A 26,615-nucleotide genomic window follows, 5' to 3' on the forward strand; every position below is an offset into this window, starting at 1 on the left:
CTTGAACTTTTTCCATAAACACTCAACATTGTCAGTATCGGAACAGAAATTTTCGTTTTGATCTGTTAGGTAGTCTGAAATCTGCCTTCTATTACTCTTGCTAAACAGATAAACCTTCATCCCTTTTTTTATATTCCTACTAACTTCCATATTCAGGGATGCTGCAACGGCCTTATGATCACTGATTCCCTGTTCTGTACATACAGAGTCGAAAAGTTCGGGTCTGTTTGTTAACAGTAGGTCCAAGATGTTATCTCCACGAGTCGGTTCTCTGTTTAATTGCTCGAGGTAATTTTCGGATAGTGCACTCAGTATAATGTCACTCGATGCTCTGTCCCTACCACCCGTCCTAAACATCTGAGTGTCCCAGTCTACATCTGGTAAATTGAAATCTCCACCTAAGACTATAAGATGCTGAGAAAATTTGTGTGAAATGTATTCCAAATTTTCTCTCAGTTGTTCTGCCACTAATGCTGCTGAGTCGGGAGGTCGGTAAAAGGAGCCAATTATTAACCTAGCTCGGTTGTTGAGTGTAACCTCCACCCATAATAATTCACAGGAACTATCCACTTCTATTTCACTACAGGATAAACTACTACAAACAGCGACGAACACTCCACCACCGGTTGCATGCAATCTATCCTTTCTAAACACCGTCTGTACCTTTGTAAAAATTTGGGCAGAATTTATCTCTGGCTTCAACCAGCTTTCTGTACCTATAACGATTTCGGCTTCAGTGCTTTCTATCAGCGCTTGAAGTTCCGGTACTTTACCAACGCAGCCTCGACAGTTTACAATTACAATATCGATTGCTGCTTGGTCCCCACATGTCCTGACTTTGCCCTGCACCCGTTGAGGCTGTTGCCCTTTCTGTACTTGCCCAAGGCCATCTAACCTAAAAAACTGCCCAGGCCACGCCACACAACCCCTGCTACCCGTGTAGCCGCTTGTTGCGTGTAGTGGACTCCTGACCTATCCAGCGGAACCCGAAACCCCACCACCCTATGGCGCAAGTCAAGGAATCTGCAGCCCACACAGTTGCAGAACCGTCTCAGCCTCTGATTCAGACCCTCCACTCGGCTCTGTACCAAAAGTCCGCAGTCAGTCCTGTCGACGATGCTGCAGATGGTGAGCTCTGCTTTCATCTCGCTAGCAAGACTGGCAGTCTTCACCAAATCAGATATCCGCCGGAAGTCAGAGAGGATTTCCTCGGATCCATAGCGACACACATAATTGGTGCCGACATGAGCGACCACCTGCAGATGGGTGCACCCTGTACCCTTCAAGGCATCCGGAAGGACCCTTTCCACATCTGGAATGACTCCCCCCGGTATGCACACGGAGTGCACATTGGTTTTCTTCCCCTCTCTTGCTGCCATATCCCTAAGGGGCCCCATTACGCGCCTGACGTTGGAGCTCCCAACTACCAGTAAGCCCACCCTCTGCGACCGCCCGGATCTTGCAGACCTCTGGAACAGGACAAGCAGCCATGTCAGGCCGAAGATCAGTATCAGCCTGAGACAGAGCCTGAAACCGGTTCGTCAGACGAACTGGAGAGGCCTTCCGTTCAGCCCTCCGGAATGTCTTTCGCCCCCTGCCACACCTTGAGACGACCTCCCACTCTACCACAGGTGAGGGATCAGCCTCAATGCGGGCAGTATCCCGGGCAACCACAGTCGTAGTCCGATCGGGGGAAGCGTGGGACGAGCTGGCCATCCCCGACAAACCCCCATCCGGAACCCCACAGTGACGCCCAATGGCAACAGCCTCAAGCTGTATGACCGAAGCCAACACTGCCTGAAGCTGGGAGCGAAGGGATGCCAACTCAGCCTGCATCCGAACACAGCAGTTGCAGTCCCTATCCATGCTAAAAACTGTTGTGCAAAGAACGTCTGAACTAATCTACAGAGAGCGCAAACAAATCGACACAAAATTTAAATGGTTATTAAAATACAAGATTGCCTAGTAAATGCAGTAATGCTGCTACTTGCGCACTGCTGACACACTGCTCGGCGGCGAAAGGAGACTACGCGATTTTATACTATTCAGGTACTAAAACGCGATGCTACAACTCTCAAATACTATAATACGCCCGAAATTTATGAATTAAACAATGCAAGTACCAAAAACACGCAAAGAAATTAAGAATTAAACTATGTAACAAATGAGTGAGCTAGGAGTATACGACTTGCTGCTGCAGCTGCTTATCCAACGACGGCGGGGTTTGGCGTTTTGGGAGGACAGAAAGGTCTCCTCTAGATGGTCCATACACAGTTTGGCATAAGGGGGTGCCATGTGGGTGTTCATGGCTATTCCATGGATTTATTTGCATACCTTCCCTGCAAAGAAAAAGTAGTCATGAGTTAGGATAAAGTTGGTAAGGTGTATGAGGAATGAAGTAGTGGGTTTAGAGCTTGAAAGGCGTTGGGTAATGTAGTGTTCAATAGCGGTAAGATCATGGACATTAGGGCTGCTGGTGTATAGGAAGGTGGCATCAACAGTGACGAGTAGGTATCCAGGAGGTAAAGGAGTGGGGATGGTGGAGAGTCATTGAAGGAAGTGGTTGGTATCTTTGAAAGCAGCCACAATGGAGCATTGAGGATTGTTGGGTCTGTAGATTTTGGGGAACACGTAGAAGGTGGGTGTGCAGAGTGTCACAGGTGTGAGAAGGGAAGGGGATTGAGGGGAGAGGTTCTGGGAAGGGCCTGAAGCTTTAAGCAGGGGTTAGATGTTGTGTTGGACTTTTGGGATAGGGTCACTCTGGAAGAGTTTATTCGTAGGTGGAGGAGTCAGATAATTGGCAGAGGCCTTCTGCCAGGTAGTCACTGTGATTCATAACAACAGTGGTGGAACCTTTGTCTGCAAGTAGGATGATTAAGTCAGGATTTATTTTGAGGTTGTATATGACAGTTCTTTCTTCTTCTGAAAGGTTGGTGTTCAGAGGAAGGGCCCTGAGGAAGGATGGTTATGCCAAGATGGAGGTATGGAATTCCTGGAAGATGACCAGCGGGTCGTTGGGGAGGGGGTAAGGTTTAATGCTGGGATTAGGTCAGATTTGATTGGAGGGATTGGAGGCAAAGAAATGTTTCCATTGCAGGGATTGGGAGAAGGAGAGCAGGGCGTCGCCAAGTCTAGCACAGTTTCTGCTAATTGACTATCTTTGATCTCTTACTCTCTCTGGCAGTTCTTCATCTTTGACTTCCTTACTCCATCACAACATGTGGGACCCTCTTAACCTAGGGTCTGAATGAACCCCCCCCCCATTTCCCTCCTTCCAATTCACCATTCTTTCTCCTCTGAGAAATGATTGCTCTGAAACCTAGGAGTATTGTTTTCTATTTTAAGTGTTTCTGGTGGCAGTAGTGGGAGTTGCAGCTCCTGGAAGTAAGTGCTGTCTCTTTGTAATGTGATTGCGGTCTCAACTTCAACATTCTTCTTTCTAAAACACATAATCAAGACTTCAATATGAAATGGATGGATTGCTATTCCATTCCAAAGTCTCCACTGTTTGATTTATAATAAAGATGCCTGTTAACAAAGTATAAAAATGCCATTTACAAGGACAGGCTTCTGTTAAACAGAAGCACTACATCAATTTTAAACCCAAAAAGAAAATAAAGGTCACCAACTGCTCATAAAGAACTGACACCAATAAAAGTTGCCTCACTAATGTTTGTTACATGGGAGAAAAGTATATAAATGTGTTTAAATGAATCACATGACTGGCAGCATATCTCATACACTGAAGTGAAAAAATGTAAACAGCTCCTAAGTTTTAACATAATGCTGCATTGGAGCCCCACAGTAGGTTATAAATGCTGAAACATAAAATAATGAATTAAGCTTAATAATATTTTAGAGTTTTAAGGGAAGGATGGTATAGTAAATGATACTTCTATAAAGTACGTATTAATTAAAACTAACTATACTGTTACAGAAGAGAAATTAGAGTTCAGCAATTGATACATGGGAAAAATAGGACAGTAAATAGTTACATGATCAGTAGTAAATTATTAGGACTAAACAAGACTTAATCACTTTATTAGGAACTAGCAGTGCAACAGTGTGAGAACAATATACAGCAGAAGTCATTTACTTTACTTACAATATTGTTGCACTCTCAGCAGTAGTTAACCAGTAATCAATGTAAGCAGCATATGATATGTGCTATGAAAATTTACCAGATACGTTGTTTCATTTTTAAAGAGTAATATGTATGGGATGAATTTTGTCAAAATGAACCAACCCATGCAACTGAAGTAATGTCTTCTCCAGTTTGTAGTGGCACAGAACAGCATGCTTGTAGATAAGAGCCTTCTTGAGTGAAGGTCGGAGCTTCAGAGCATTGTCAAAGCATGTTGCAGATCTGACAACAGTACAAATTGTTAAATGTCACTCAAAATACACACGGAACAACATGATGTAGTTTCATCAAGACAATAATAATAAATATACACCATTGTCTGACAGAGACCTAATGAAAACAAAGTTAAATGGGAAGGACAGGAGGTGAAATAACAGTGGTATGAGGTGGTCATCCATCTAGTACATTTAAAACATACTGTGCATAATGATGTCAGACTGTTTTACACATTTAACACCATTACACACTGTTGTAAACTCATTCAACACAGCATGCAGGTAATGAACGTTACAGCATGGAGACTGCCAGAAGCTAGTTAAAGCTGGACATTGAGTGGATAAAAGGTTCCCCACCACTATACTTCCTAAGCCCTCAGAATCCTAAACCCCTCACCTGGTTAAGATTTACTGATGACATCTTTGTGATCTAGCTTGAGGGTGAGGACACTCTATCCACATTCCTCCAGAACCTCAACAGCTTCTCCTCCATTTACTCTACCTGGTCCTACTCAATCCAACAAGTCACCTTCCTAGATGTTGACCTCCGCCTCAAAGATGGCTACATCAGTACCTCTGTCCATATCAAACCTACTAACCACCAGCATTATCTCCACTTTGACAGTTGCCACCATTCCATTCCAAAAAGTCCCTTCCATACAACCTAGCCCCCCGTGGTCGTCGTATCTGCAGTGACAAGCGGTCCCTCTCGAAATATAATGAGGGTCTCACTGAAGCCATCATAGGCCATAATTATCCTCCCAACCTTGTACGAAAACAAATCTCCCATGCCTTATCTTTCCAGTTTCCCACCACCTCCCAAAGTCCCATCATCTGGCCACAGAGGAGCATTCCCCTCATAACTCAGTACCACCGAGGATTGGAGCTACTAAATTACATTCTCCACCAGAGTTTCGACTAGCTCTTGTCATGCCCAGAAATGAGAAATGTCCTACTCACTAGCCTTCTCACCCCTCCCACAGTTGTATACCACCGTTTACCAAACCTACACAATATACTTGTCCATCCCTACACAAAACCTGCTCCCAACCCCTTACCTCACCACTCATACCCCTCTAACAGACCTGGATGCAAGACCTGTCCCATACGTCCTTCCACCACCACCACCTACTCCTGTCCGGTCACAAACATCACCTAACCCATCAAAGGCAGGGCTACCTGTGAAACCAGTCATGTGATCTACAAGCTAAACTGCAACTACTGTGCTGCATTCTATGTGAGCATGACAACCAACAAGCTGTCTGTCCACATGAATGGCTACTGACAAACTGTGACTAAGAAACAAATGGACCACCCGGTTGCTGAGCACACTGCCAAACTAGAGATCCTTCATTTCAATTAGTGCTTCACAGCCTGTGCCAACACTATCTTTTCTGAACTGCACAATCAGGAACTTTCCCTGCAATATATCCTACGTTCCCGTAATCCTCCTGGCCTCAACCTTCATAAGTCAGTGTCCTCACTCACTAAGCCTGCCTGTTCTCATTCCAGCACTTTACAGCCCTTATTCCACCATTGCACCCAGTCTTTTTACTCCCCCCCTCCCCACCTCTCCCCTGCCCTCCATCTAACGTCCTGACAGCACATAGCTGCCCTATCCTCTCTCCACCACGTCCCTGCACATTCCCCAGCAGCACTGCACTGTCCGCCACCCCTACACTACTATCCCTCCCCCTCGATGCCCCAGCCTCCTCCTTACCCCCACCCAGTCGCCACTCCCATCATGCACTGACTTGCTGCTCGCAGTGTGGCTACAGCTGCCTGAGACTGCAGTTGTGTGTGTGTGTGTGCACGCGTGCGCGGAATCTATTTTTGACGAAGTCCTTATGCGCTGAAAGCTTTATTTGTGACAGGCTTTTTGTTGTCCCTATCTGCGACTCAGCATCACCGCTGTATGGTGAGTGGCAACATTTCTTTTCATAATATTGTAACTTTCAGAAAATTCAGTCACATGAATGTGTCACCAACTTCTCCTTCTGAAATTAAGAAAATTATACATTCTCTCAAAAATAAAAGCTCACATGGTTTTGATGGTGTTTCCAATAGAGTACTAAAAATTTGTTCCCGTGTAATAAACCCAGTCTTACCTGAAATATGTAATGCATCACTGCCTCAAGGCATTTTTCCAGAGAGACTGAAATATGCCATTATTACACCCCACTCTAAGAAAGGTCATAAGAGAGATGTCAATAATTATCAATCCGTTTCACTGTTGACATCATTCTCCAAAAGTTTTGAGAAGGTGATGTATTCTAGAATTGTATCTCAGCTTATGAACAATAGTATCCTCAGCAAATCACAGTTTGGGTTTCAGAAGGTTCCTCTACTGATAATACCATTAGCATGTTCACTAACCAGATTTTACAAGCATTAAATAATAAAATAGCACCAGTTGGTATTTTCTGTGACCTCTGTAAGTCATTTGCTGTGTGGATTACAGAATTCTCCTATATGAATTAACATTTTATGGGAATGATGAATGTCATATCTAATCAAAAGACTGCAGGAAGTTGTACTTAGTAATTCAAGCAATATAGTCTGGGGACAGAATTCTGACTGGGGAGAAACCACATATGGAATTCCCCAAGATTCGATATTAAGTCCACTACTGTTTCTCATATATGTAAATGATCTTATGTCTAGTACACTACAAGTAGAATTAGTTCTTTTTGCAGATGACACTAGTATATCCAAGCATACATACAGAAACAAAGTTCTTTAAAGTATCACTGACCGGTTTTCTGCAAACGGTCTTGCCTCCCATTTTTAGAAGGCCCAACATATTCAGTTCTTCACATTTAGAGGTACTACACGAATCATAAATATAACACATGTTGAGAAAATAATAAATAGGATGGTTTCAAAATTCTTAGGATTCCATATTGATGAAAATTTAAACTGGGAAAAACACATTTTGGAACTCCTAAAACAACTTAGTTCAGCCACATTTGCACTCAGAATCATTGCAAATCTTGGGGAGAGACAAATCAGTGAGTTGACATATTTTGCATATTTTCATTGAACAATGCCATATTGAATAATATTCTTGGGTAACTCATCTTAAGAAAGAAATCTTCACTGTGCAAAAATGTTCTGTGAGAATAATATGTGGTGCTCAACTATGACCATCTTCTAGACATCTGTTTAAGGCGTTGGGCATTCTGACTACTGTTTCACAGTATATTTATTCCCTCATGAAGTTTGCAGTAAATAACTAGAGTTCAAAAGGAACAATGAGGTACATAATTACATTACTCCACATTAAGGTTGTCTTCAGCATAAAAGGGGGTGCACTATGTGGCGACAAAAATTTTTGATCATTTACCCAGTGACATAAAATGTCTGACAAACAGCAAAGTAAAATTTAATAACAAACTGAAAAAGTTTCTCCTTGACAACTCCTCCTATTCTGTAGAAGAACTGGAAGAATTTCTGTTACTGTAATGCGTAAAAGGTGATGGGGTAGGAATTACTAACTCACACATATATCCTTTTTGTAAAGAAGTTCAGAATGTAACCATCTGTACAAATTAATTTGCAATGTGAATGTACAATGACTCATTCCACATAATAACGATCAATCTTGCAAAATGATCCAGGGCACATGTTACTAACTATATAAAAAATAAATTATTGTATACAGTTCTAAACAAAACTGAATCGTACAGCTAGACCATTTTCTGGTGTACAAGTTAACCCAGCCAAAGGTAGACACCTACCTTTTGGAAAAGAAACCTTTTAAATTTAATAAAGTATGCAAGAAAGATGTTTATTGCTGTGCTGTGGAGCCCATTAGCATGGTAATGCCATCTTCTGATCCAAATTCCAAGACTTTGGATATACAGCAGACTGACGTCTACACTATAACAATAAATCAACAAACTGAGTTGTGCTTTTGGTTACAGATATAGTACAGTATCATATTACTACCAACAACCTTCTCAAAAAAGTTATCCTCTCCCTGCACATCTGCGAATGTATGTGGGCTCAAAGAAAAAAGAGAATAATTAAAGAATAAGCCTTATGAAACTAAAAAAATAACTTTCTTGTGAAAGAGAAACGAAATAATGACAAAAGTAAAGGCATTTCATTCAAGAGTGCATCTGTGAACAAAACCTCATTCTGGATAACACTCAATACATTGTAACATGCTTGCATTCCCCTTGGTAGGCCATCAAAAGATGACTGAAATATCGCTGTCCGAGGCTGTACCATTAAACAACTGCAGCTCTGTTGTGGTTGTTCAGCATGTGAGGAGGATTCCTGTGACACTGCACTCTTAAGTTCAACTGGATCTAAGCATAGTCAGCTCTATTTATGTCAGAAGGTGCAACAGACCAACCTAAAGGAAGGTGTTCACAAGGTGGCTGCAGTGTTGTCATGCATTATCATTTTGAAAGCTGAGACCATTGCTGAAATGTTGACTATAGGGTTGGACAAAAGGATGGGATCCTATCCCGATGACACAGAACCCTCAAATTATGTTCAACAGGGATGACAGGTATTCCAGCACCTGTACATAATACCAATACAAAATATGACCAACCAATCTCCATGCTGAACTTGTGGGACTGCGTGCCTAAGATGTGGATTTGTACTGGCAGAGTCTACACTCTTCTACAACAATAATCAGGTGTCTTACAAACCTAGCACTTATCACCAAAAGGACCCAATGCCAATGAACCAAGTTCCATTCCAAGTGTTTCCTCACCCATCTTCTCTGGGCACCAAGGTGTTGGGAGGCGTTGTGTGTAACAGACTCCCAGAAGCCAAAATGATCATATGGAGGTGACCGAGTATTGTCTGGTTTGACAAACCCCTCCCAGTTGCCTTAAAAAAAAAAGGCAGCACACAGTTCTGTTACCTACTCCTCAGCAGACTTAAGAACCATAATATGCAGGCAGCAGTCATCACCTGTGCTGTTGACAGTGGGTGACCACTACAAGGCATAACAATGTGTTTTGTTTCACAATAGTGGTTGAATATTCAAATGACAGCACTGTAGTAGACAGCTTCCCATGCTGATGACCTTTGTAGCTGTACAGTTACACTGGACCTGGTCTAAATTCAAAATGACTCTTTGAGAAATGCTTACAAACTTAACAGTATACTCCTGCAACATTGTTCTGCTCATGATTGGAGATGCAGTGGGCTCTCCTGATCTGTACAGAGAACACAGGACTACTTGCATCTTCATTACATAGATGGCTGTGTGCAACCATCTATTGTGGTACAGCAGTATTGAGAGAGACGAGTCTGAGAAAAATATAAATGAAAAAATATCAAACACTCATAAATAAACAAAAAATAATAAAATGATGCAAACCCTGAAGGTTGTGCAAAACTTCTTTATAACAGTTTAAAATGAATAAAACTTAAACATCTTTCCCAGCAACTGTTAACTGTAGTGTAAATGGATTAAGGAGGGGAAGACCGACTGTGGTTTAATAAAAAACAAATCAGAAGCTGCTGACAAAACAGAGATTGTTGCACTTTCAGTTCCACAAAAGAAATGCTTGAATGTCAACAGGCAAAAGTTAGTACAGATTTGCGAGTCTATAAAAAGATCGATGTGTGAATCAAACAACTACTTTCACTGCGACACATTAGCAAAAGATACCATTGTTTGACAGCCATAGATACTCCCGTATGGAGGACATAGAAACAGGCATCCCTCCTGTTGCAAAGCAGCTGCAAGTCTTGAAAAAAAAGTAAGTCATCAGGTCCAGACAAAGTTCGAAATCGGTTTTACAGAGAGAACTTTTTGGTATTGGCCCTATACTTACCTTGCATTTATCACAAATCTCTCACCCAGTGGAAAGTCCCAATCAACTGAAAAAAGTGCAAATTCTAGAGCATACTCTACATTTAATTGAAATAAATTTTCTTTGGAAACACAAATTTATATCCAAAAATCAAAATGGATTTAGAAAGTATCACCCATCCAAAACTCAATTTGCCCTCTTCTTGCATGATACCCTGTAAACCATGGATGAAGGGCAACAGGCAGATTCCATGCTCCAAGATTTCCAAAATGTGTTAGACTCAGTGCCCCATTGCAGACTGTTAAAGATCTGAGCATGTGGAATAGGTCTCAGATATGTGAGCGGCTCAAAGGCTTTTACAGTAAGAGAGTCCAGTACATTGTCCTGGGCAGAGTGTGTTCATCAGAGACAAGAGGATCATCCAGAACATCTGAGGGATGTGAGAAAGAACCACACCTGTTGTCTACATACATAAACAGTGTAGTGAGGGGCAATCTATGACAGTTTGCTGATGCCACTGTAGTCTATGGGGAGTGTTCTCCCTGCGTAATTGAAGACATATACAACATGACAAGGACAGAATGATTACTACAGTAAATAAATCCATCATGAAGGCTAGGAGAGGATTTATACTAGAAAAAGCAGGTAAGCAGTTGTCAGCATCCCACCCAGACAACGAATGGACATCATTTAGTTCCAATATGATGGACATAGAGGAATTATGGGCAAAGTTTAAATTGACAGTAAATCATTCTTTGGAGATGTATGTGCAGTAGCCATCAGAAAGATCGCTGGAGGCGCACATTGGCACGGCGCGTCACGGACAGTAGTTGCCGCAAGGAAAGTCCTGTCCACCAGAGGGCATGTGAGAATTCGGCCGCGCCCTCTGCCGGTGGAACAACAACAACAACAACAACTCAGGCAGCACGGGCTGTGAACAGTGAGTTCACATCGGGCATGCCTAGCAGACAGTTCCCGGTCTACACTATGTGAAGTGTGACGGAAAACGTGAATCGTGTAACTACACAATTGGTCACAAGTAGGGTCGTTCTTTCGCGTGTTGCGTCATTGTTCCAGTTTCGCAGCTTATCCACGGCATGGAGGATTTAGTGCAGGTTTTGGCTGAGCAGCAGACGGAGCTCATGGCAACCATGAAACAAGTGCTTCCGACGTTGCTCTCCACGCAGTCTGCTCCAGCACCGTTCCCTCCTCCCTTTCCCCCGTATGACAAGATGGCGGAGGATTGGGATGCATATGAACATCGCCTTCAGCAGCATTTCCAGGCATTTCATGTTGCCGATGTGGAGGTATGTCGTGCCCTTTTCTTGTCTTGGATATCTCCCTCACTGTGTCAAGTTTTGCGGCAGCTGGCATCATTGCAGGAACCCTTCTCCTTGTCTTTTGATGCACTGTGTCCATTGCTGTCTTCATATTATTGCCGCCGCACGCATGTTGTGGCGGCTAGGGTCGAGTTCTATCAATGCTAGAAACAGCCCCATCAGTCTTACTGGGTGTGGGCCACTACCCTGCACGATCTTAATCGCAAGTGTCATTTTGTCATGGAGCAGTCGCGAGAGTCGTATGCCCACGTTATGGTGCGCGACATCATTGTTTGTTTGGCCCCTGATATGGAGGTCCAGCAACGGGCCCTGCAGTTGGAAGACCCTTCCCTTGAGGAAGTCCTATCCATTGCTCAATCGTATAAAGTTTCTCACGCCGCAGGTCAACAGTTGGAAGCGTGGTGCGACAATGCGGCGGTTCAGGGCGGCGCGGCCACGTCCACTGGGTCTGCGGTGGACGATGTGCGAGTGGTGCAATCCGGCTGTTACGGCCACTCTCGCATGGCGTGTAAATAGAGTTCCGGCTGCTGGCCCCTGTTACCGTCCTGTCTGTCGTGCTATATCCATCACAATCGGTCAGAGTGCCCCCAGCGTTGGGCCGTTTGTCGCAAATGTAATAAAAAAGAACACATTGCTAAAGTTTGCCACTCAGCCTCAAAAGAATCGAAGGAAGCAGGTACAGAGGACATGGACGTTGACATTCAGGAAGTTTCATCGGGCCAGGCTCCCGACGTATTGACACAAACTCTTTATCGATGCGTCGGTTCGGTCGCGCCGATTACAACTGCAAGTAGAAACGGGTGCGGCAGTCTGCTTGTTGAATGCACAAACTTACTCCGACCTTGGGTCGCCCCCATTGGCGCCAGTTTACTGGCATCTACGCGGTTATGGTAAACAGTTCATTCCCCTACTGTGTCAATTCACTACCGACGTTACTTACAAATCAGTCACTCGGCTTCTTAATTTTATTGTTGTCAGTGATGCGAGCTCCGCTAATCTTTTTGGATTGGATGCCTTTCATGCTTTCGGTTTTTCTATTGCTGACACCATACAGTTGGTCTCCGAAGATGTTCCCTATCAATCATTGGAATCTTTGATCTCTAACTTTAAGGATATCTTTGAGGAAGGCCTGGGGCGTGTTTCAGACTTTGAAGCTCACTTAACATTGAAGGTGTTGGCTTGCCTGTGTTTTCTAGTGAGTGGCCTTCGCCCCTCGTTATTGTCAGGAAACCCTCGGAAAAATTACATCTTTGTGGTGATTTCAAGGCCACCATTAATTCCCAATTGGTGGTGGAAACCTTTCCCTTGCCTCGTTCTGATGAATTGTTCTCCGTCGTGGCGGGAGGCCAATATTTTTCGAAAATCGATCTTTTGGAGGCTTATCATCAGGTAACACTTAATGAGGACTCCAGACGGCTGGCTGTCGTCAACACTCCGTTTGGCCTTTACCAATACCAGTGGTTGGCTTTGGAATATCCAGTGCCCCGGCGATATTTCAGCATTATCTTGAGCACGTCACATCGACAATCCCTCATTGTATTAATTACCTGGACGACATAATTGTCACAGGCTGCAGCACAGAGGAACACTTGCACAACCTTCAAACCCTCTTTCTCAAATTCAGGTCCGTGGGCCTGTGTTGCAGCCTGCGTAAGTCGAACTTCTTCCAACTGTCCATTGAGTATGTGGGCTACACCCTCTCTTGGCATGGCGTCCAGCCGCTAGAAGTTTGGTCCAAGGTATCGTCAACCTTCCGCGGCCCGCTTCGCTGAAGGAGTTACAAGCTTTTCTAGGCAAGATTGCCTATTACCACCGGTTCATTCCCAGGGCTTCCACCATAGCCCACCCCCTGTACTGCCTTCCACGCAAGAGTGTTCCTTTTGATTGGTCGCCTGCATTCGAGTGAGCATTCACCTTGTTGAAGGGCCTCCTCATGTCAGCGCCTTGCTTGGCTACTTTTGACCCCAATAAGCCGTTGGTCCTGGCTACAGATGCATCGCTGTATGGGGTGGGGGCGGTCCTGGCCCATCGCAACGTGGATGGCTCCGAGCAGCCACCGGCGTTTGCATCTAAAACTCTTAGTTCCACACAGGCCCATTATTCCCAGGTGGAAAACGAGGCTTTGGCCATTGTCTACGCTGTTACCAAGTTTCACCCTTTCTTGTATGGCACGCAGTTTCAGTTAATCACTGACCATAAGTCACTAATATTGTTATTTGGCCCCGCCTCTCAGATTCCGGATAGGGCAGCCCACAGACTGCAGTGCTGGGCCTTGTTCCTCTCTAAGTACCATTATGACATTCATTTTCGCCCAACCGGACAGCATGCCAACGCCAACACTCTTTCCCATCTTCCGGTGGGCCTGGATCCCAAGTTCGATCAGGAGGAGATTATGTGTTTTCAATTGGATGTGGCATCCCGCCAAGTGGTTGATGGCTTCCCGATCACTAGTTCTAGAGTTGCCAGTGAAACGGCAGCTGACCCGGTTCTCCGGAAAGTAGTTCACCTCATTCAGCAGGGGTGGTCATCCCGACCTCCAGGCCGGGCCTCGGACCCTCTTCGTAATTATTTGGTTCTATCAGACTGCCTCTCAGTCTTGGAAGGAGTTCTCCTTCTGGCTACCGATGATACAGCTCCTCGCGTGGTTGTTCCAGCAAGTTTGCGAAGGGAGGTCCTCACGTTATTACATGAGGGGCACTGGGGTGTTTCCCATACTAAAACCTTGGCTCGCAGACGTGTGTACTGGCCCGATATTGACAGAGAAATTGAGCACTTGGTGGCCACCTGTTCCCAGCGTGCGAGCCAACAGGCATCTCCCATGTCAGCGTTCTCTTCATGGCCGTCTGCAACCCAGGCGTGGGAACGTGTTCACATAGATTTTGTGGGCCCGTTTCTCAATGGATTTTGGCTCATTGTCATTGATGCTTATTCCCGATTCCCATATGTGGTTTGCTGCTCCTCAACCACTTCAGAAATTGCAATCCAGACACTCGCAAAAAATCTTTTCTGTGGAAAGTCTGCCAGTCACCCTGGTATCGGACAATGGACCTCAGTTTATTTTGCAGACCTTCCAGGATTTTTGTAGGCGCTTTGGTATTCGGCACGTTTGCTCTCCCCCCTTTCATCCACAATCAAATGGGGAAGCCGAGCGCATGGTGCGCACATTTAAGATGCAGATGATAAAATATGTGCATATTGCCTTTATCGCTTAAGTACTTTGGCACATTTAGGTACTCCAAACTCCCATATCCTGTTTCAAGGAACGCTTTCATATGCTTTTTCAATGTCCACAAATGCAACCACAAGATTTCTTCCATATTCCCAATACTTTTCTGTCAGCATTCTTACTTACTATAAAAATACGATCCATTGTACCTCGCTCTTTCCTGAATCCATGTTGTTCTTCCTCAAGCGAAGGTTCTACTATCTTTCTAATTTTTATTTCTGTGATCTGTTCTACTCAGGATGTGTGACAGTAGCGTGACAACTCTGCAATTTATATGTTTTTGTTGACTGCTCTTTTTGAACAGAGGGATGATGATTCCTTTACTCCAGTCTTCTGGGATTTTGTTTTCCTACCAAACCATTGACAACACCCTATACAGCCCATTTAAGTCTAATATCCCAGCTGCCTTTATCATGTCTGAGCTGAGATCATCAAAGTCTGTTGTTGTTGTTGATGATGATGATGATGATGATGATAACGATTTGGGTTGAGGGGGCACTCGACATCATGGTCATCAGCACCCTGTCAAAAAGTCAGCAAGAAAATCTAATGGGTGGGGACGAAGCCTGTTCCCACATGCGCAGCAGTTTATAATGTTTTAAAGTCCGCCATCCTTCCCCACCAATTCAGGGATGAGGCCCGACAGTTCACAAAATTTCACCATTCTGGGAACATTGGTATCGGTATCTGTGAGGATGGTGGGCAGATCTCCAGCTAGACTGAATATAGGACACACGTAGCCACAATATGCTGAACTGAAAGTGGCATGCCACAAACTTCACAGAATGGTGGACCCTCCAGCCGGAAGAGGAAGCCATGTGTGAAAGGGCTATGCCTGGTGCTCCTTCTAGCAGTGAGGCTAACATTAAGTCCGCCAAGCCTCTGTGGTCGATTTGAGTGACCACAGTTTGTTGTCTGTCAGCTGCAAACCTTCAGTCTTCCACTGACACATGATGCATCTGTCAGAAAATGAGATGATGGCGTGCAACGGGATGGGACATTGATGGGCAGCACTATCCCAACATGCTTCCTTGGTGCCTTTGGCAGCCAATGTGGCCAGGTACCCAGCAAAAGATCACCTTCTTGCCATGGTGTTGGAGCCACTGAAAGGAGTCATGGATGAGCTGAATCAGTGGGTCTACTGGATACATTTGGTGAAGTGCTTGCAGTGCACTAAAAGAGTTGGAACAGACCTAAACCTTGTACAGTGATGTCTGTGAACCTTTTCCAGTGCCATCAGAATGCCATATAACTCTGCATCATAATTTGAAAATTCTTCTGGAAGACACACTTTAAAAACCCTATCAGGGAAAACAGCAGAACAACTGAGAGCATTCTCCTGCTGGGCTCCATCTGTATAAATAATTATTATTAAACTGTGGTATGTACTTATAACAGACGAAAACAAAATCTAGAGTACAAGTTTTCTTGTACTGTGCCAAGGTTAAAATCACTTTGGGCCTCTGAAGATGCAAAGGCTGCAGTGCGTTCCATCCCTGGGAGTGTATTTTGATGCTTGAGAGATCTAGATCCTTGAGATAGTCTGTAGCACTTATACCAAATGGCTTGGTTACTTGGGGCCAATTCCTGAATGGTTGTTCAAAGGTGGGTTGGACCACTGAACTAAATGCCAATGACTGAGGTGACACTGAGATTTTCAGCATCTGTTGGGCTAAAAGGATACGTTGCTGAATCCAGGGTGATGGTTCACCAGCCTCTGCACACAGACTCTGAACTGGGCTGGTCTGAAAGGCTCCAGTCGATATCTGAATACCCTCATGGTGGACAGCATCTAACATCCTGAGGTAGGAAGAATGAGCTGATCAAAATATTCAGTGACTGGAAGCTCTTTGTCCGTAGGTCTTTCAGGTGTAGGAGCCAAGTTAATTTTGAGTGAAATAATAAACCCAAAAAGTGCACAGTGTCTTGAAAACATAAAATATTGTCTTCCATTGTGAGCACTGGTTGGTTAAAACTCCGATGAGCATGGGTAAAACTGACGTGAGTCTTCTCTGGTGAGAACTGAAAACCAGTTGTCTGAGCCTAGGTTTCTAGCCTCTTTAATGGTCAGCTGTACTTGCCTTGTCATCGTCGTAGGATCAGAGGAAGAGTAGAAGATTGCAAAGTAATCCATAAGCAAAGAGCATTTGACAGGGCTCCTGACTGCAGAGGAAATGCCATTGATAGCGATGGCAATCAATGTGACACTGAGGACACTGCCCTGGGGCACCCCATTCTCCTCAACATAGCAATCAGACATGGCATCACCAATGTGATAACAAAAACACTGGCTCTTGAGAAAGGATTGGATCAGAAATGGCAGGCATCTACGTAGTCCCCATTCATAAAGTTGGCAAAGGATGCTGTACCTCCAAGTAGTGTCATATGCTGTTTCGAGGTCAAAAAACACACAAACCAAATGGTTTCGGCTAAGGACACCTGTACTGTGGTCTCCAATAGATTTAAGTTGTCAAGGGTGGAACGGTAGTGCCTGAAACAGCACTGGGAGCAGCTCAGGTGACCCCGCACTCGAGCAGCCAAACGAGGCATCGGTTGACCATGTGTTCAAGAGTCTTACCTATACAACTGGTAAGGGCGACACCCAATAACTGTTAGGGGCACTATTGTCCTTCCTTGGTTTCCAGAATGGAATCAATAAAGCCTCCTTCCAAGTCTAGGGTGCTGTCCATCCAACCAGATCTTATTGAAACAAGAGAGGAGTTGTCCTTTCACTTTAGGGCACAGATGACGAAGCATGGCATAATGCATCTCATCAGGCCCAGGAGCAGTGTCTCTGGCTGCAGACAAAGCTGATTCCAGTTCCCACATGGAGAATGGAAGGTTGTAGACTTCCTCATTATGCGAGAAGAAATTGAGCTTCCTCATCTCTGCAGTTCTACAGAATACCTGAACAGTGGGGCCTTGTCTGGATGACATAGTAACAGTAAAGAAGTGTTGAGCTAAAACTTGAGCCATGTCTTCTGGCGTGTCCACCAAGATCCCATCATTTGACAAGGCTGTTAAGGGGACATGTACTACCCTTGCCTGAAATCCGTCTTATTGATTCCCAAACTTGCGCAGTGGAACTGGACCGATTATTGGAAGTCGTGAATCCCCTCCTCGCATGTGCTCTCGCAGACCTGAAGGCATGAAAATTGTCTCTAGTCGGAGAGTGTTCAAAGTTCCACAGAGCTGGTCGTCTGGCCCTGATTGCCAACTGACAGTCATCATTCCACCAAGGTATAAGGCCGTTGTCTGAGGTGGTTATTAGACCTGGGGATGGACTCTGTGGCAGCCCTTTGGATCTCACAAGTGATATGGGCCACCACCTCCTATGCACAATCCTTTTGTTCAAAAATAGCCTGTGACTGTACTGTAACCAATTTCTCCTTTGTATCATCCATATGCATGGTCTCCTGTAGGCCACTGTCCTAGTTGGTAGACGGATTCACACTGGGAAGTGGTCACTAGAATGTAAATCTGGAGTCACTTCCCACTGAACTGAGTCTGCAATAGCTGGGGAACAAAAACAAAAGTCAATGGCTGAAAATGACCTTGTAGCTGTGGAAAAGGGAGTCATCTGACCCGCATTCAGAAGGCAGATATTCTCAGAATGGACGAGTCGCTCGATCATCTGACCCCTGGAGCAAGAGGTAGCCGAGCCCCACAGCACATTGTGGGCATTGAACTCCACCACAACAAGGAATGGGTGTGGGAGAGCCCAGAAGAGTTCTGCCAGTGTGTCTGCATCCAAACCATCATTAGGGTGTAGGTACAAAGAACACACTGTGATATTAAAGGGTGCGAGAACTCTCACAGCAATTGCATGCATGATTGTAGTAAGAGGGACAGGAGAGGCGAGGCATCTATCATCAAGGAAAATAGCCAGTCCACCACAAGGAGGAATGGGTGTGGGAGAGCCCAGAAGAGTTCTGCCACTGTGTCTGCATCCAAACCATCATTAGGGTGCAGGTACAAAGCTTTAGTTTTTAAGTGAGCAAATGTTCAAGGTACATACCTGAGTACATCAATTTACATACATAAAATACTTATATTTAATAATTAGGAAATATTCACTCAAGTCGGCACTGCACTGATACAGATGCGTGGCATTAGTAGGACATAAGTCTTCTTTTAAGCATTTCATCGTTTGATGACTGAGCGCTCGTGAGAGAAAGTTTGATAACGAATGGATTGCATTTCATCCAGGAAATCAATGGCATAATACGGTTTTCATGAAACAAAAAATATATATACACTTTTATCAGAATAAATCTGCAACTTAATTTTAATATCTACAGGTTTTGTGGAGAAGGACCATAAGATCTGTGATGTGTCATCACTACGATGCTTTTCTCTACATTCGTGGTGTCTTTCTTATTTTAATAATTAGTTCATATTGAGTGACCACAGTGGATCACACTTGGTTGACTTTGCATTGTTGATGACGTCATTCGCTTAGGAATATTCGTTGCGTCAAAATGTTGTGCTACAATAGCTTCTGAATTTTGTCATTTCTTCGGATTATTGCGGGGCGAGCAAGCGTACCACGTGAGCCGGCAGCGCTGGAGAGTGTGCTTGCATTTGCTCCAAAGGTTGGTCGCTCAATACAGTGCGGTATAATGTTGTTTGATGTGTGGAGCCATGTCGGCGATAGCGACATGTATGCATGGTAGCCCCATAATGCAGGTGTGACTTTAAGATGCGTTTCTTGTAAGGAGATGCAGAAAGGTTTCTCCCGGACCAGTAGCTGCAATTCTTTCAAATGTGAGTGATATCCATTCAAATTCCACTGCAACACAGAAGTCCCTGTGGAAACCAAGGGTTAGCAATGGTTGTTCTTTTCTTTCTCCCTCTGAGGAGGTATTTACCGAGGTGGTCAGGGGGAACATTAGCCAGTTCCTTACCCTGTAGTACCTCCAATTGGAAGTCCATACCCTCAAGAGCATAGTCCCCATCAGAAAGGGAAAAAGCTCATCGATCTGTAGGTTTAACTACCACTTTCTAGGACTTGAACTACTTTTCGAAAAACATTTTCCTTTACCGACAGGAGAAGATGGTTTCCTGAGTTGCGGGGAAAGCTTAGTTGGCTTCTGATGTTGGGAAGTGGTATGTGGCTTAGGTGGTAAGCCTATTGCTGACGGATTCCAAACGACGTCAGTTACAAGTGGAGCATTTCCCCCACAGGTACATCAACAAGTGCATGTGCTCGTACTTGATTCTGTGGTCTGAGTTTGTGTGGAGGCATCACACCTAGCGATTGGTGTCTTAAGGCCTGATGTGAAAGAAGTAGCAAAAACCAGTGGTTGCATAAGCTTTGAAAGCTTTTTTAGCTTCACCATAGGGTATGTGTCAATTTGCTTTTAACTCCTGAATTTTCCTTTCCTCGTTGTACACCCCACACTTTCTGCTCCACACTGGATGATCCTCAGAGCAGCAATAATTGGCTGACTCATGAGCTGAGCCTCCACAATTGCCACACATAGCCTTCCCATTACATCCCATAGCGGTGTGGCCAAATCTTTGGCATTTGTACCACTGCATTGTGTTAGGAACAAATGGGCAAACTTTAAGACAGATATAGACTGCAAGGATATGTTCAGGTATTTCTGGAGTACTAAACATTAGAGTAAATGTCGCCCATTTTTCCAATTCGCCACTGACTCTCATCATATATCTCCGCACTTTCGTGATGCCCATATTTTTCCATTCTTAAAGTAACTCTGTGGGGTCCACCTCCATTATATCGGAGCATGTAACCACACCCTTACTAAAGTTAGGGTGTTATGCAACTCAGCCTTGACTGCATAGTCACCTAAGCCCTTACATCCCAGAAGCTTAGATATTTGGTTGGGATTAGTAGTTTCAACTAAAAGTGATCCATAACGAAGTCATCTGACACTTTTCAGAGTCCAAGCATTACCTTCCAATGCCTTGTCAATATGGAAAGGGTATATCTTTTCAAAGGTTCCCCATGTTCGCTTGATTGCAATGAGAGTGATGGCACACTAATGCCCTGTTACCACGATTCTGAAACTTCTTTATGGGAGGACCGAGCACCCGATCTCTCTTTGAGGAGGGGGTATAGGTACTGACTGACGGTACACTCGTCCCGTCAGGGGTAGTAGTTTGATGAGACCTTTCCAAAGGGATCCCATGAGACACTAGGGAAACAACCGTCAACCCAGGCAGAGCCCTGCATACCTGAGCAAGCCTTATACACATGGGGGAGGGGGAGGGGGGGGGGGGTGGCAGGTGCCCCGGAGGTTCTCAACATTCCACCACTGCGTCACACAGTGGTCACTGAAGTACGACCAGATCTCTCAGTTACAGAAGACTGGTGGCACTTACCAGTCCGCAGCTCAGGAACCCTGGGGTCCCCATCTCCATTTAGTAGCATGTTGAAGTACTTTTTCGGTTCATCCCTGGTCCCTTCCTCTGTTCTTTAAGTTACCTTCTTCTGTTTCCGGGGTAAGGAAATTTATACATTCATTTTGTTTATGCTTTAGTACTTCGTATAGCAAATTCCTACTTCCCTGACAGTCTTCCTCTATCCTTGTAGTAAAGTCTTTCCATCACTTTTCCTTTTCTTCCTGGGTCAGTCTTTTTATAGCTAGTTTCTTTCTCCAGTATTCCTGAGCTAGATGTTCAATTGCTAATTCATTTCATCTATCATCTGTTTTCTGTTCTTCATGGTCTAATTTTCTTTTCCGTAAGTTCCTATCTTTTATTGCTGTCTTTATCTGATCATTCCACCAAGGTGTTTCCTTCTCTTTTGATGTGGCACTAATTTTTACACAGGTGTCCATGGCTTCTCTAACAAGGGTCTCTTCGAATAAGGAGCATTCTTCTTCTACTCCTTTCCCAGTTTTGGAGATAATTTGGCTGCTATTCGTGCTTTACATTTTTTTTTTTTTTTTTTTTTTTTTTTCCACGACCTTGAACAACCGAGCCTTAATCTTTGGCAATCTCGTTGTTTAAATTTTTGTGCTTGAGCATCTTTTAGGCCAGCAGTTAACAGCCAGTGGTTGCTACTTAGTCACACACTGGGTATGACTTTAACGTATGTAACATACTGATCAGCTTTTCTATCAGTGATGATGAAGTCTTTCACAGTCTTGAGCTTACCATCCCAGCTGTATCTCATTATTTTATGACTTTCCCTCTTCTGATACCACATATTCTTTATGGCTAAGTTGTTTTGCACACAGAAATCAACTAGGTTCCTTCCCTCTGGGTTCCTGTTCCTATAACCATGAGGATCGATGATGTTTTCACATCCTAGTCTTTCCTTACCAACTTGAGCATTCAGATTGTCCGTAACAATGGTGTTCTCCTAGCTGTTATTTGTTCTTAAGTTCGTTAAGGAAATGCTCTTTCTCCGCCACGGTGCATCCTGTCTGTGGTGCGTATACTTTCAAAACAGTATGCTGTGTATTACCAGTCCTTAGTCTCATCTGGGTGATCCTGTCACTCACATATTTGACACCTGTCTGTATGACAACTCCATTTTTGGAGTCGCTGCTGTTTCCACTCCAGTATAGCACATATCCAATTCTCAGTGGTTTCTTCCTACAGCTTTTCCACTTTGCCTCACTCAAGCCCGGTATCCAGAGCTTATGCCTGTCCATAAGATCTACTAGTTCTTCACATTTGTTGGTGAGAGTGAGGATATTGGGTGTATCAATTTCCAGTTGTTCCTTTTTGGGATGGTTTTGTGTCTTCTCATATCTTTATTGAGCATCAGACATTTGTCCGTCATTACTTTGGGTGGTACTAGAAAAACTGTCATGTCTTGTGTTTAGTTCATTCTTCCATCCGAGGCTTGGTTTACGCTGGACACATGTTATATGGAATTTTTTATTCAAATTAGTCTGCTCTACCATTTCCTAATTCCTCCTGAAATTCCTTATGGACAAAGTAAAGATATTTCTGTTTTTAAAATGGTATTGAAGAAACATAGCCATTCAGTATTACAGCAGGTGTGTACGAAAATAACTGTAGGGCTAGACGTAATTTTAGCATACTGCAAGATCAGTATCAAGTGTGGCAGTGTTAGTAGACAGCCTGTTGTGATTTCCATTAGAGTGAGTCCAGGAGACTTTATGAGGTTGTTCGGAGGATAGTAGTTTTTAGTTTCCAATATCATGACCATCCTGTCTCTGAAGAGCAGTATCTGTGTCTCCCAGCAGGTAAAGGTTCCAAAGCATGGGGACACTTCTATCACTTATCTTTACTATTTTCTTTACTCATTTTAGTGTTGGCTTAAAAGTTTCTTTCTCTTTCTTTCTTCCTTAATGCTCTTTCAACAAACTTATCAACTTACACAATTACAGGGATCAGATCCACTAACTCCTCCCAATTCATATGATGGAAAATGAAACAAACAAGCAATTTTAACATGAAGAGACTAACTGTATAAAACTTTACATAGAATGTTATATGAGGATGAAGGGAGATCCTTAAAATAATTTTAACTACGGAAATAGTGAGCTTTGTACTCTTGCAATAACTCAGGTAGTTAATAAAACTATTAGATGACTCAAAACACCAGGATTCACAAATGCTTGTTACATTTGTCATGACAAACACGGTTTGGCCATCCTTGTGAATAATGAACTCCTAGGGAATTTAGACACAAAAGTGATACCAGCAGAACATAAGATTGGTATAAAACTGGGAGAGCTGACATTGTATAATGTCTCCATCACAGAAATAGCCCACTGGTATTCTGGCTAACCATCCAGCAGTTTACACCCGTGATTTTAACTCTCAATACATCAGGTGGAGGTATCTGATATCCACAGCTGAAGGCATCACATTAATGACTGAGCAGATAACCAGGACCTACATCTTGTGTTCAACCCCAATGATACAGTGACCCACAAATCAAAGACATTGGTGTACAACATCAACATTTGACATGATGTTCATCACATGCAGAGCAACAGACACATCTGTGCAAGCTACAAGGAGGGTCTTCGAGGCATTCCTACAGAGCCAGCACTCTCTTATATTTGCAGAGATTTAGCTATCAATCCCATTTATAAAAAGCCCCTGCAATTCCCATACTGGTACTCGAGGAAAGCTGACTGAAAACATTTAGTTTCCAAATAGTCATAAAATGACATGTGATCTCAAATTAATTACATATTTCTAGAGTCCCAAAAGATTTTTGATACTGTTTTTTCAAGGCAGCTCCTAATCAAATTGCATGCCAATGGAGTATCATCTCAGTTGTGGGTCAGGATTCACAATTTCCTGTCGGGAAGGTCACAGTTTGCAGTAACTGATAGAAAGTGATCGAGTGGAACAAAAGTGATGTCTGGCGTTCACTAAGGAAGTGTTATAGGCTCTCTGCTGCCTCTAATCTATATAAATTATTTATGAGACAATCTGAGCAGCCATCTTAGATTGTTTGCATATGATACTGTCATTTGACATCTTGTAAAACCCTCAAAAGATCAAAACCTGTTGCAAAATAATTTAGACAAGATATTTGAATGGTGAAAAAAGTATCAAATTGCTCTAAATAATAAAAAATGTGAGGTTATCTACGTGAGTACTAAAAGGAATTCATGAAATTTTGGAAACATAAAAAAATAACACAAATCAAAGAATAACAATCATGAACAAACTTAAATTGGAACAATCACACAGGTAATGTGGTCAGAGTAAGGCAATAGATAGGATTGACGGAGGACACTGAAAACGTTCAAAGAAGGGCAGCTCGTTTGTATTATCATGAAATACAGGAGAGAGTGTCATGGGTGTGATACGCGAGATGGGGTGGCAGTGATTAAAACAAATCATTTTTCATTGCAGTGTCATCTTTTCACAAAACTTCAATCACCAACTAACTCCTCCGAACATGAAAATATTTTGTTAACACCAATCTATATAGGTAGATATGACCATTGTAATAAAATATGAACTGGAGAGTGGTTATGCAGATGTAGATGCTACAACCTGTATGGAGAAAGGTTTCCAAAACAAGATGAAAACAAACCTTGTTCTTATATATCTAACATCAGCTTATGATACCATATGGTCTGAGGGGCTACTGTTTAAGTTAACTAAAATTATCAAATGCAAACAGACTTACACTTTACTTAAAAACATGTAACAAACAGACATAATCGATGTTTCACTTCATGATATGAAGAGCAAGGGAATGGTTTTGAATAATAGCTTGCCACAAAGTTCTACACTAACAACCATTATCATCAGTCTATATACCACTGACATACCAGACACAACTTTACATAAAGCTCATGAAAACAATATATATGAAACAAACTTCAAAATTTCTGATTGTGGCAACAACCATTTCATTCATTATTTGCCACAGGAACTTTATACAGTAAGGATAATAGTGTTAATGCTGCATACTACAACAACAGAAATTCCAGGGTGGAAATAATTAATGAGAAAAGAAGGAAGGTGGCTACTCACTTGTAACTGATTGTTTTTAGGTACACAGACAACCACACAGATTTCCAAACGCACCCACCACAACATAAAATACAAGCGTAAGTTCATTTATTTATTTGTTTTCTCCTATGTCATTTACAAACGCAGTTATTGCACTAAATGATTACCACAATGTATTAACCACAATATTCTTAAAGTTCTGTACAGAATAATCATATTCTTTACAAATGTTCAATAATATTATATCATATTACAAATGTTATTATATTACAAACATTGTTTAGTCACTCCATGGCTGAGTCAGAGAGCCTGTGTATGTCCTTCGGTTCACCCTCATAGCCATGCACTTCAAACAAAAGTAAATGGTCCATTGGTTTTCACTGCACTAACTTTCAGGACTGGCTGATAGGCCCCATTTGTTCATCAGTTGCTTAAATCTACCAACACACATTCTGATATGATTCAGAGTTGTCCACAATTTCGTCAGGAGGTGGAATCATTTGATATTCTTGTTGGGGTCATCCACAAAATTTCAGTTCTTATGTCCATAGTTCTTTCTAAGCTGTCTCTGAGTTGAAGCCTTCCACTTATTCACAGATTTTTCACAAAAGTGACCACGATTTATGTCTGTTTGCATGTGACAAGTCTTGGTGTAAGAGTGTTCTGAGTTGTCTAGGATTTTATTGTATGCTGTTGTGGCTAACTGTGATAACCTGTGTCGATGGGCTTTATGTTTGCAAGGCCAAGGAGCCAGGTATCTGAAGTAGCCATGCATTCTCCCCTTCAGTTGGATGTCCATCTTAGCTATGTGTGCACTTCTCATCCAAAATGGTGAACAGTACTTAGCCACAAAATGGACAAGGGTTAGTGTTGAGGTCCTCAATGTGCTTGCTCCACAACACCACAACATTCCAGCCAGTTTCGATAGGATAGTGTTACATCACTTTAATTTCTATTTAGTATCTACTAGATATGAGCTATATTTTAGAGTGCAATTTAACTTCACCCCCAAGTGGCTCCAATGGCTCTGAGCACTATGGGACTTAACTGCTGAGGTCATCAGTCCCCTCACCCCCAAGTATCTAGGCTTATCCCCACACCTGATACTCTGGCCATTCATAGAGAACTATAGTTTTCTATTTGTATCTGTATTGTAAGGTGCATTATGGTGCTGGTTATTTTCTTAAGTTTTAAATACAGACGCCACTTTCAGTAACAGGTTTTCAATACTTTGTGTCTGTATTCAATATTTTGTCGAGGTCATTAAAATTTTTACTTTGATATGGAACAGTAGGGTCACGTGGGTACACAGATTTATGTGAAGTGGTATCTGGTATATCAGTGGTATACAGACTGAAAATAATGGTTGCTAGTGTAGAATCTTGTGGCAGGCCATTATTCAGAACATACTTTTCCTCTTTATATGGTGAAGTGAAACCTCGATTATGCCTGTCTGTTACATGTTTTAAA

The 26,615-nt window shown here is 43.1% G+C and overlaps 1 protein-coding gene across 3 annotated transcripts in view; it reads right to left on the reverse strand.

Annotated features, from left to right (window-relative positions):
• LOC124605134 (tetratricopeptide repeat protein 17) overlaps positions 1–26,615 on the reverse strand; it is a 335,078-nt gene that overhangs the window by 218,553 nt on the left and 89,910 nt on the right. For all 3 annotated transcript variants that reach the window (XR_006978605.1, XM_047136616.1, XM_047136617.1), the window contains exon 6: positions 4,247–4,366. Coding sequence is in view for 2 of the 3 variants with exons in the window: in XM_047136616.1 (XP_046992572.1) it covers positions 4,247–4,366 (120 nt within the window). In the remaining variant the exon portion in view is untranslated. The remainder of the gene's footprint in view (positions 1–4,246; positions 4,367–26,615) is intronic.

Source organism: Schistocerca americana, chromosome 3 (assembly GCF_021461395.2).
Source record: "Schistocerca americana isolate TAMUIC-IGC-003095 chromosome 3, iqSchAmer2.1, whole genome shotgun sequence".
NCBI lineage: Eukaryota > Metazoa > Arthropoda > Insecta > Orthoptera > Acrididae > Schistocerca > Schistocerca americana.